Source organism: Macaca mulatta, chromosome 8, assembly GCF_049350105.2.
Source record: "Macaca mulatta isolate MMU2019108-1 chromosome 8, T2T-MMU8v2.0, whole genome shotgun sequence".
NCBI classification, from domain to species: domain Eukaryota; kingdom Metazoa; phylum Chordata; class Mammalia; order Primates; family Cercopithecidae; genus Macaca; species Macaca mulatta.
In genome coordinates, this window is record NC_133413.1 from 97032886 (window position 1) to 97045909 (window position 13024).

At 39.0% G+C, this 13024-nt stretch overlaps 1 protein-coding gene across 3 annotated transcripts in view; it reads left to right on the forward strand.

The window, feature by feature from the left end:
* The window catches only part of CPNE3 (copine 3), a 49440-nt gene extending 41412 nt beyond the window's left edge, over positions 1–8028 (forward strand). For all 3 annotated transcript variants that reach the window (XM_015145671.3, XM_001082722.5, XM_015145670.3), the window contains exons 15-17: positions 1395–1528; positions 2631–2867; positions 4804–8028. In XM_015145671.3, the coding sequence (XP_015001157.2) occupies positions 1395–1528; positions 2631–2867; positions 4804–4926 (494 nt within the window). In that variant the 3' untranslated portion in view covers positions 4927–8028. The remainder of the gene's footprint in view (positions 1–1394; positions 1529–2630; positions 2868–4803) is intronic.
* The last annotated feature ends 4996 nt before the right edge of the window (positions 8029–13024 follow it).

Consider the following 13024-nt stretch of genomic DNA (forward strand, 5'->3'; position numbering starts at 1 on the left):
TATTTTTATTGTAAAGACATAGAAAAGGTACAGTTGCTATAATTCCCTACATTATTCAGTATAGCAATATGCAGTACAGGTTTTTAACCTAGGAGCAATAGGCTATACCATATAGCCTAGGTATGTAGTAGGCTATACCATCTAGGTTTGTGTAAGTATAATCTTATGATGTTCACACGATGATGAAATCACCTAACGATACATTTTTCAGAATTTATCCCCATTGGTAAGTGACACATGACTGTATATGCTTCTCTTTTTTGTTGATCTGTGTTCTATTGGACATTTTTAAAGCAAGAGACCTGTTTTGATTTACATTAAGTTTTTTGTGTGGCAAGTATCTGTGATGATCTCAGCATATATTGTTGGAAATTCTTTAGAATTTCTGTTATCCTATCTGCATCCTAAATGCTCTGATATTAAGGGCAGATTCAACAGGTGCATGTGTGGGATACAAGTTCATCAGCAGTGCTTTGACCAGCAATGTCAGTCAACTTTCACTGGGCTGTGCTATTGTGATAAACAATCTCTAAATCTCAGTGGCTTTAATGACAACAGTTTATTTCTTGCTCATTTTACATGCAGCTAGGCTGTAGTTCTCTCCATGTTTCTTATATTGGGACTCCGGCTGAAGGAACAGCCTTATCTGGGATGTGCTGCTCCTATGGCAAGGAAAGGAGCAAGAGAGCTGGAAAAAACAGGCAGTAGTTCTTAAGACATCTGCCTAGGCATGGGTGTCACATGCATTGGTCAAAGTTAATCAAATGGTCCTGTCCAACTTTCTGTTATAAAATGTGCCAGCAGGTTTAGGGGCAGTACCCCTAAACAAACACATCAGTGCTTCTGCAGCAAAATGGATAAATAACTTGGAAGTGAATATTTGGAGCTAATGCAATCTGTGATACAATGATTAACCTTTAACTTACTGAATAAACACTTGTATCAGTTAATTGACTAGAATTAATATTAGTTTTATTGCCATCTGGTATTTTTGTAGAACCTCTGGCCACACATGCAAATGATTTTTCATTTTATTAATAACTCTTTCTTACCTTTTATCATCCGTTGTATGATGTGGAACCTTTTTCATGGTTTTCTATCAGAGTCACATTCCCAACATGTATTAAAATTAAGCACAAATGTAACAGTCCTACTGTAGACTAATGAGTAACTTGACTGAGATGAAAGTAAATCCCTTCTACTGGGGGAGGACAGAGCTTATAGGTTTTTGCAATGGAGCATACCTATGGAGTTATGTAATACATAGCTTAGAGGAACTCCTGCATATAGAACTTTTGACTATTTAAAGTACTATATGTTGATATATGTAATCAAATTAGCCAGAATAAACACATTGTGCTTGAGAATTTTTAATACTGTTTTTTTTGTTCTAGGAATCCAAGGCATTGTAGAGGCATATCGGTCTTGTCTTCCTCAGATAAAACTCTATGGACCAACTAATTTTTCTCCAATCATCAATCATGTGGCCAGGTTTGCTGCTGCAGCCACACAACAGCAGACAGCTTCTGTAAGTGCTCTATGGCCAGGGAAAGGGAAGAATGTGGATTGGTAGCAGCTCCTGGTGCCATTTTTCTATTTTTTTGGTTTGTCATAATACAAAGTCAGGGCAAGATACAATAGCACAGTCACTCTTGATTTGCGAGTAACTTTTGTTGTGGTTATACTAGTGATTGTTAAAAATAAGGCAACAGCAAAACAACACTTGGCATTCATGAGTCTTTTATCCTTTGAACTAACTTCCATAGATAGGTTCTACCAAAAAAATTGCATATCATCTACCTTTTTGAAGTAGACATAACAAATTAAGGCTTAAGGAAACTTACCACATCAGATGCTGTTACAAGATTTCTTATTGTACTAAAGATATCTGAATGAGCTAACCATTACCTATTGGACCGTGGATACCAAATCTCTCTGAGCTTCAGCATATTCAGAAGTAAGTTAGGAGAAACTACCTCATACTGTTGTTGAAAAGGTTAGATAAGATAATTCATATAAAGTGCACAATGCCTGGGTCAGAGTAAACACTCAACACATGTTAGCTAATATTGTAAATCTTATTCCTATTCTAGACTTAAATGGCCCAAAGGATGGAGTCACTACTTGATGTAACATTTTACTGCTCTCTGAAAAGGTTTATCTTGGGCGACACAATCTGGGGGATGATTTCATCACTTAAACCATATCTTTTTTTTTTTTTTTTTTTGTATTTTAGTTTGTAAAATTTTTGTATTCTAATTCTAATATTTTTATATTTATTTGCTCTTCTGAGAATGAAGTTTTCCACTTGCCTCCTTGACATATTTAATACTTGAGTTAAACTGTTATTCCTAGCCTGACTGAAAGGTAAATCTTTGACATTTAGATGTCTTGCTTCCATATATTTTGCCAACCCTATTTTGTGGTCTGCTGCACTTTTAATGAACCTGCAGTTTTTGTTAAGAGTCAATTTCCTTGTCATCAGAGGAGCTTAGAATATTTTACGTATTGGTAGCCAGGGTAGAGACTGGCAGGAAAATGAACGAGAAAGATGGGTTGACTCATCAAGGCAGAAATGCCATTAGCCATTGCTTGACTTGCTCAGTGGACATGTTTTCTTTTTCTGGCAGCAATATTTTGTGCTTTTGATTATTACTGATGGTGTGATCACAGACCTTGATGAAACCAGACAAGCCATAGTTAATGCCTCCAGGCTGCCTATGTCCATCATCATTGTTGGAGTTGGAGGTGCTGACTTTAGCGCCATGGAGTTTCTGGATGGTGATGGTGGAAGTCTCCGCTCCCCATCAGGCGAAGTGGCCATCAGAGATATTGTCCAGTTTGTGCCTTTCAGACAGTTCCAGAATGTGAGTACCACTCCTCCCTACTCAAACACTAAAGTGAGTGAACACAGACCTTTGCCCATCTACAACCAGGCAGTTGAGTAGGTGTGTAGGGTTAGAGGACGTATGAACACTGTCCTTTGTCCATTGGAGAGCTCTGATTTGGTTTGGCAGTGTTGCTTCAGGATGTACATTATGTGCATCTTACAGGCTATATGATAAATCGTTTTAAAATAGTATTGCAACTGTCTCAAGTATTTTATCTTTACCTTTGTAACAGCTGGAAAAAACTCTTATGTAAGTGTATGCCAAATCCCCCTCAAGCTGGAAGTTTAGTTTGATGAATATCTCTTAGAAGACTATTTTACCCAGTTTACTCCAGCGGTAACATACTGCAAAGCTATAATACAGAATCACAACCAGGATACTTACAGTGGTATAATCAAGATGCATCATCCCCTCCTTTCTCCTTCTAGCCCTTCCTTAACCCTTAGAAACCACTTACTAATATGCTCTTCATTTCTATAATTTTGTCATTTCAAGAATGTCATATAAATGGAATCATAAAATATGCAACCTTTTGGGATTGGCTTTTCTTCTACTCAGCATCACTCTCTCGAGAATCACCACGTTTTTGCAAGTACTCCTTTTTATTGCCGAGTCATATTCCATGGTATGGATGCTCCACCATTTGTGTAACTGTTTCACCACAGAAGGACATCTGGCTGTTGCCTGGTTTTCTCTCACACACAAGGCTACTATAAACATTTATACATGGGTTTTTGTTGTTGTTTGTTTGTTTTGTTTTTGTTTTGGGACAGAGTCTGACTCTGTCACCCAGGCTGGAGTACAGTGGAGTACTGTCACCCAGGCTTGAGTACAGTACTGCAACTTCCACCTCCTGGATTCAAGTGATTCTCGTGCCTCAGCCTCCCGAGTAGCTGGGATTACAAGTGTGCACCACTATACCTGGCTATTTTTCCCTATTTTTTAGTAGAGACAGAGTTTCACCATGTTGGCCAGACTGGTCTCAAACTCTTGACCTCAAGTGATCCACCTGCCTCGGCCTCCCTAAGTGCTGGGATTACAGGCGTGTGCCACCACACCCAGCCTATGCATGGGTTTTTATGCAAACGTAAGTTTTTATTCCTCTGGGATAAATACCTAGGACTACAGTTGCTGGGTTATACAGTAGTTGCATGTGTAATTCTTAAAGCAGTTGTTAAACTCTTCCAAAGTGGCTGTATCATTTAACATTCCCACCAGCAATGGGAAGGGAGGAAGTGGAGTGTTGTGATTATAAAGTAGTAATGTTAGGTAGGGATCTTTTTGGTGTTGGGGAAGTTCTGTATCTTGATTGTAGTGATGGTTACACAGATCTACCCAGATGACAAAATTGCATAGAATTATACAGAAACACACACACACACACACACACACACACACACACACACAAATGAGTACATGTAAAATTATAAATCAGAGTAAGTTCTATGAACCGTACCAATGTCAGCTGCCTGGTTTTGATACTATGCTGTAGTTATGTAAGATGTTACCTTTGGAGAAATCTGGGTGAAGGGTACATGGTACCTTTTCTTATTGTTTTTGCAACTTCCTATGAATCTGTAATTGTAAAAAAGAAGTAAAAAAAAAGAAAAAAAACCAAGTGAATGAAAGACCCACATTTAAAAGTTATAAAACAACAAAATCATCAAATGTTAGAATGTTGGCACCAAAAAAGGACTTGACAAATGTTAGCAGGGACAGTAATAGCAATCATAAGTAACTTTGGCTAGTTAGGTCATTCTATATTTCATGGACTGTTCCTAAGAAAAGGTACAGGCCTATGAATTAGAATTGCTTCATTTTAGTGGCTGCTGAAGTATCCCTAGTCTCTTTTATGAAAAAGCCAGGAAAATTCAGTTGCTAACAAAGTCACGTTGATTTTGTTTTTCACAAGGCTCCAAAAGAAGCACTTGCTCAGTGTGTCTTGGCAGAGATTCCCCAGCAGGTGGTGGGCTACTTCAATACATACAAACTCCTTCCTCCCAAGAACCCAGCCACGAAACAACAGAAGCAGTGACCACTTCAACAGAATTCTTTTGTGTTATGTGGAGCAATGCCGTCTCTCACCCTAAATCATGTATCTGTCATTCTATGTACTTTTTGCCTCCAGCATTGATGATGTAAATCTCTTTCTCTATGGATTATATCTGTTTAAAGCATTCTTTCTAGGCTCTTTTAGGGGGACAGTGCCAAGTCCATCTCTGCCCAATCAATTCAGTGATTGATAGTGATTTACATTAATTGCAGTAAAGCTCTTTGAATTAGAAATTAGTGTGAGGAAAGCTTATTTTGTTGTTTTTGTTTACTTTCATATGATGAAAATGCTGTTTTTAAATGTTTCTCAATAGGAAGAATGGAAAACTTGGGATGATGTGGTTTGCAGGTTGCTGTGCCTGATTCACAGTGTATGTTTTATAAGCCAATGTCCATACCTGGTTATGAGAGCTCCTTAAATTATATGATATCAAATTTGTTCCTCACTCTGTATACAGTGCTTTTCTGCAAGGTAAAAATTACCTTCCTATGCATCTGATTTTTGCTACAGTTTAGACACTATGGTTTACAAAACAGCATGCACTCAACTTGGGACTTTATGAAAAGTACTGAATGAGCAGGAAAAGCCACATACTCAGTTTTTTAAATGTACAATCAACAAGTAAAAATAACCTCATGTAAGTAAACTATTTTTATTTGCCTTTCTAGATATTTTATTTTATTGTGGAAAACTGTAAACATGTTCAGGTTTGGCTTTTTTTTTTTTTTCATTAACTGAGCATGACTTTCAGGATATTGTAGATGCACAGATGGTAGGTTGTCCTGAATTCTACATTATTAGATTACTTTAATTGAGATTTGTTAAAACAGTTAGGACTGTTTTGTCCAGGAAAGATAAGAGGACCAAACATATAAGGTGAAATTCAGAATTCCATTTCCTTCTAACTAATGAAAAACTACTTACTAAAAAAAATATTTTATACTTTCCTTGCTAAGGTCCCACACGTTGATTTGTATAGATCCACTGAGTCATTTTTTCCTTTTTTTAAGTGCCATTTTCGTCTGATTTTTAAACTTATGATACCAGTTATCTGTTAATTAAAATTGCGTTTTACAATTTAATAATGTGCTATTTCCTATGTCTAGAACAGACTTTATTAGGTATAAAACCTACTGCAACTTAGAAAAAGGAAAGAAGAAAGAAAACTTTTCCAACTGATGCTTTAAGATAGGGTGGATTTTATGTGCTTTTTTTTTTCTTTTTTTTTGAAGAGTTGAATTTCTTTTCCTGATTTTACCTTTTACAGCGTATTACTTAGTGAACATTACATTTTTGGAATAGATTCAGTAATATTTTATTGAGGACCTATGTGCTAAAAACTATGCATATCTATACATTGGCCAATTATCTTTAATAATTTACCTTTTGAAATTGCATGTTTATCATATATCCTTAAGTGGACACATACAGTGCCACGTTGATGTGCCTCTCAGTTTTACTGAAAAGCTGCCCCACAGCCCATGTCTCTTGTTCTCTGCAATGCCTCAAGGGAGTGAGCTCTCAACCACAGACAGCTGTGGCTTCTCAGAAGCAGCTCATTGCCAAGGCCAGGCTGAGAGGGGACCTGCTTGCTGTGATGGTTGCCTAGCCCAGGTGAGCATTTACCTACCACCTTCTCACTTGGCTAGCTGTCCTTTGGATATGTGCTGTTAACTGGGGAAGGCGCCTAACTAGTAGCCTGCTACTCCATAGTATGGCTCAATAGATGACACATCATTTTGACATTATCAATAGGAGAAAAGAAAACTAACCCTTCTTCTGATTGTTTGGAGCCATAGTTGTCTCAGATGTTCTAATTCTCTTTGTATGCTTGGAAACAGCATTGATATGTTGCTGTGGTTTTCAGAATTTTCTCTTTTAATCACAAGAAACCTTTTAAAAAAATGACTTACACATATTCTCAATGTACAGTAAAACACAGAAGTGAGCTTATCTGTTTGATGCTGAGGCAGGGTCCCAGTCACTGGCCGTATTCTCCTTCTCCTTAACCAACTCCTCAGCAGCCCCTAAGTCACCTGCACAAGGTACTTGGAAACTGCTGGTCATGAGCATTCCTGGTTTTCTTCATCCAAATAACAGTTAATCACTATCCATTGGATTTGGTCTTCATTATTTTATATTCTGATTTTATCAAAATTATTCTATTTTAAAATTGTTTTAAAATTTAAAAACATTTAATTCATGTCATGTTCATCAGTAGATGCTATTATTCATAAGAACTGTGATTCCAGCAAACTAGGGTAATTGGTGCCTTTTTACAATTTCGAATAAAAGCGTTTACAATTTCTAAATTATCAGTTTTCACAGTTTCAGCACTCAACCTCATCACATGCTGATTTAATATTGTTTTATATTAAAATAGTCCTTTTCTCTGTTGTGCCACCATTCATTCAAGTGCTATTTGTTCTTAAAATGCATTTAAAGAAAAATTACACATATTGACTTTCACACCTCATATAATCAGATCTATTACTAATACATATCAGAGTGACAGTGTCCAGGATAGATGTAATATTTCTTACAGATGCTGGCACAGAGGAAATAGCATACCAGCTAATCTAGTCACCTAACCTTGTGGTTAGAATTGACATTTTAAGACCAGAAAAATTTGAAGTCTGATCAGGGATTTACAACTGTTCATTATAGTGGTGCCTTAGGCAATCTTTCCAAAGTAAATTCAGGGCCCCATTGCTACTTATGCTGTATTTTGACATGCCTCTTTTTTTTTTTTCCAATTTTATAAACTTCCTGGAAAGCCGTCTTCACTAAGTATCCCCTAGTCTCTATATGTGTGGTTGGTAGTCATGGAAATGACACATAAAGTATGCCAGAAGTTTGGTGGAACGCGTTAGAAACCGTTTTGTGCTTTTATGGATGTCATACTTGACAATACATGTATAAGTTACTAATATATGAATTGATGCTAAATATATCTTACATTCGAATTCCTTGTGGATAAAGTTATTTCTTGATGTGACACAGTAGTGTCTTGTTTTCATTTTTATTCTTTACATGTGACCAAAACAATAGAAAAGTTAAAAATAAAATATAGTGTTTTAGGTGGCCTCGACTTCATATTTTACTGAATTAAACAATTTGGGGGATATTATTTTATGGGATTTATTTGTTTAAAAGATATTGAGTGGGTCCAAGATACTCTTCTGGGTACAGTAAAGGAAAGATTCGTAGCTTATAGCTAGAATGGCCTGAGATATGTAGCACTCACATTTTATCAATCATGTTAGGAAGGATAGTATAAGCACCTAACTAAAACGAATTTTTTAATTGCATTTGTCATAGGCATTGGGCAGGACTTTGCCAGTGTACAGCCACAGTAGCTGACTTGTAGAAATAATGGTCTAGTGGGGGAGAGAAAACATTGAGCAAGTAATTATAGAGATGTGAGATCTGTGTGTGAAACAACATACAGTAGAGAGAGACCTAACCCATCTGAGAGGCAAGGAGCGCTTCCCTGAGGATGTGCCATGTAAGCTAAGACCTGAAAGTTAGCCGGGTGAAGAAGGTTAAAAGCACTTATGAAGCTGTCAGGCCAATAGCAAGTATAGAGTTGAATGTTTTAGAAGTGGACAGAAGTTTGAGTTTGTTGGAATATAAAGTATATGAGGGAAAGTGGTAAAAAAAAGAGCTAAGAGATGAGGTGGAGTAGTTGGTGGTATTTACATCCTGAGGGCCTTTTGGGGCAGGTAAGGGAGTTCAGACTGAGGCTTAGGGTAATGGGATGCCACTAAATGGATTTAAGCAAATGAATGATGTGATTATATTTGTGCATTTGAAAAGCCAGAGGACCATATTTTTAGGGCAGACAGATGAGTTCAGAAGCCCACCGAGTTCCATATGGAACCCTGTGACCAAATGTGGGTCTAGTCTCAGTGGCTTTGCCTTGGTGAAGGCCAGATGGCAGAGCTGATAGTGGTCACCTTCTGGCAGAGACTCAGCTGTTTGGTCACATACTTTCTAAGTGTCTGATTATAGGTCTATTTCCAAATTCTGAGCTTTTCCTGCCTCACTATCACATTGTCTGGTAGACCCATATCTTGTTGGTTCCTTAATGGTGCAGAGGCTGGTTCAGACCTGGTGATAACAGATCTCCAGGATTGCCAAACCCTTGCGTGTAGCAAGACCATCATCCTTGTCACTTATCACCAAGTAGCATCACTTCCTGATCATCATTACATTTGGCCAGATTCTCCAGAAAAACCACAGTAGGTTGAAATGTCCATACACTTTGGCTTGGCTGTTGATTCCCTCCTCCACAATGATGGCAAGTATTATTATGAGCAGAATTGTGATTCCTTACTGCTTGGGAAAGGAGAGCTATCTCTGGTCTTTCATCAGCAGATGCTTCCAAAGCATTTATTGGTGCTCACAAAGCACCAAGTTTTATAGCAGCACCTGGTCTTCTAGGACTGGACTCAGAAGAATTTCAAGGATGGGGAACTTTAAGGAGTTCTCAGAGAAAAGTCTGAGTAGGAAATCGTTTGTTTTTTTTCAACCTTCCCTTCCTTCCAGTAAGAAGTATTCAATTTTTCTTTGAACAAATATTTATTGGGTAGTCTATTACTGGCAATCAACAGGGGAATTCAAACAGCATAAAAAAATATTCTTGCTGACTTCAAAGCTTATGATCTAATATGGAAAAGGAGACAGTATATGATGCTAAACAGAACAAGAGTGAGCAAGATGAGGGACTCTGCTGTGGTTGGAGTAAGACGGGCCTTTCTTGTGCCTTCAGGCATCCATGGTGATGAGTGAAGAGGGGCGCTTGAATACTGCTTCTGGAATCATCCCGCTATCTCTCCTGCTCATCCCGCTATCATTCATTGCTCTCCACTGCCATCCTGTGATCGCTGTTCATGCCAGTCCTCACAAGAAGCCCAGACCATTAGTTCCCAACCCCTGTATTTTGACTCCACATCCCACCTCTCTCCAGTGCCCCATACCCTTCCACTCTGCCTTCAAAAACTGGGTCACTCATTAGCACAAATTTCTGAGGTCAATGTTTTTTCTGAACAGTACCTTCCCCTTTTAATTCTAAGTAAAACCTGCCTCTCTTGAAGAACGTTGCTTCCTCTGCTACCCTCTCAAATGATGATAATTTCCTCTCCCTGATCTGCCACTGGGCTTAGAGGCTGCGTAGTTCCCCTCCTTGATCCTCCCTTCTGCTTTCAGATAGCTTTTCCCTCCTCTTTAAAACCTCTGACTTTGAATCTCACATCATTAGATTAGATCACTCTCTCTATCCCTCCTTATAATAATACTGCTCTCTATTCAACCTCAGCCCACACTCTATGGGTCACATGCTAGACTTTATCGTTATTGAGTAAAAAAACCCCTCCCTGATCACATTTTCAATTATTCAGTTTTTCAATAACAACCCCTTTTGCAGTTCCCTCCCTTTAGTACCGCAGCTCTAACAAGTCTCCTCTGTGCCTTCAAACCACAAATCCTACCAACTTCTCAGTGTCTTCTATGGTCTGGCCCCTCCTGCTCTTTCCTTTTCTAAACTTCTACTAATCTCTTGTCCTTCACTCCAACCACATGGGCTTTCTTGTTCTTACTTGAATGTGCCTGGAATATTCCTGGCTCGGGGCTTTTGCACTTGTCGTTGCCCCTTCCTGAAAACCCAGCCTCCCGTAGCCACTTGGGAACCTTGTTCCCTCACCTCCTTCAGGTCTTTATTTAAGCATCACTCAGTGAGGCCTTTTCTGATTACCTTATTTTAAAGTGTACCTCTTTCCCTAGTACTTTTTATTTTTCTTCTCTGTTTAAAGTATATTTATTTTGGCCAGGTGCAGTGGCTCATGCCTGTAATCATGGCACTTTGGGAGGCTGAGGTGAGTGGATGCATTTAGCTCAGGAGTTTGAGACCAGTCTGGGCAACATGATGAAAACCCATTGTATTAGTCCGTTCTCATGCTGCTAGTAAAGGCATAGGCGAGACTGGGTAACTTACAAAGGAAAGAGGTATAATTGACCCACAGTTCAGCATGGCTGGGGAGGTTTCAGGAAACTTACAATCATGGCAGAAGAGGAAGCAAACACATCCTTCTTCACCTGGTGGCAGCACGGAGAAGTGCAGAGCAAAGTTGGGTAAAAGCCCCTTATAAAATAACCAGATCTCATGAGAACTTACTCACTATGACTAGAACAGCATGGAGGTAACCACCACAATGATTCAATTATCTCCCACCCGGGTCCCTCCCATGACATGTGGGGATTATGGTAACTACAATTCAAGATGGGGACACAGCCAAACTAAATCACCTGTCTCAATACAAAAATTAGCTGGCTGTGGTAGAGCACAGTTTTGGTTCCAGCTACTTGGGAGGCTGTGAGGTAGGAGGATTGCTGGAGCCTGGGAAGTTGAGGCTTGCAGTGATCCATTATCACGCCACTGTACTCCAGCCTGGGAGACAGAGCAAGACCCTGTCTCAAAAAAAAAAAAAAAAGTGTTTTTTTTCTTTTTTCTTGTCCTCCCTCACCCACTAGAAAGTCAGTTCCAAGAAATCTGGGATTCTTGCCTGTTTGTTCACTGCTTTCTCCCCAGAGCCTAGAAGTTACCTTGGCATTTAGAAGGCATCCCCTAAATAGACACTGAAAGAATGAATGAATGAAGTATCTGCCAGAGCATATATAAAAACATAGAAGTTAATTTAGTAATCCCAGCACTTTAGGAGGCCGAGGCGGGCGGATCACGAGGTCAGGAGATCAAGACCATCCTGGCTAACATGGTGAAACCCCATCTCTACTAAAAAATTACAAAAAATTAGCCGGGCGTGATGGCGGGTGCCTGTAGTCCCAGCTACGCAGGTGACTGAGGCCAGAGAACGGTGTGAACCTGGCAGGTGGAGCTTGCAGTGAGCGGACATGTGCCACTGCACTCCAGCCTGGGCAACAGAGCTAGACTCTGTCTCAAATAAAAAAAAAGAAAAAGAAAAAGAAAAAAAATACTGAAGCTTAGAATGGGAAGATTTTCTATTCAATGTGGAGAGTGGTGAGGGCAGTGGGAAGATCTTGGAGAGCTTCATGGATGGTTTGACATTTCATCTGGGATTTAAAGGTTTTTACGGAGCTTTATAATGTAGGGAAAGTGGAAGAGCCTTTCAGCAAAGAAATTGGCATTGTCAGTGGCATGGATTAAGAAAGCGTGGGTTGAGGAACATTGTTAGTATAGGGAGATGAATGTATGAAAGAACCCTTTTGTTTCATAACTAAATCTATTCGCTTTTACAAATGTGACATTGAAATTCAAACAATATTAATCTTCCACATGTTTTATTTCTTTATTTTTTGTAGAGACAAGGTCTCAAACTCCTGGCCTCAAGCGATCTGCCTGCCTTAGCTTTCTAAAGTGCTGGGATGACAGGCATAAGCCACCATGCCCGACCACACATATTTCTATTTTAATGAAATCTGTGGTTAGTCCTTTTCTGAAGGACATGCTAAATCTGATTTTTTTCTCTCAGATTTGGAATATAAATATGGTCCTAACATGGCAGACTTGATCATCATTTGATCCCATAAGATCTTGGCAAATGTACTTGTTTATTTGAAAAAGGCCTTCTTTAGGTGGATGCTACTTTTATCAAGCCAGTCCATGGGCTTCACTTTTGAAAAGCATGTGTTGTCTTTTGACCTTGAACTCTGCTTTACTCTGGCGTAGCCCTGGACAAAGGTTCTTATTTAATGTTTTGTAAAATAGGACTTGGAGTAGGAATCTTTAAATTCCCTTGCAAGTCTAGTATTCTGGTATAAACAACAGAGCTTGATTTATTCAAAGCTGGATGCAAGAAGCTGTATCATGAGCCTAGTTAATAACCCTTAGCATACACTGTATGCTGAATTCTGTATTACTTAGGATTCCCGGCAGAGAGGATTCTCATAAATTTGTAGCAAAATCATTGTGTGCAGTGGGCAGAGATCTCTAGAGGTGCAAAGGGACAGTAAGGGGGCTGTGACCTTTCAGGTATCACTCCCTTTCCTCATCCGAGGGAGTTATTATCTAGAAATGTCAGGTTGCATTGCTTAATGATGCACA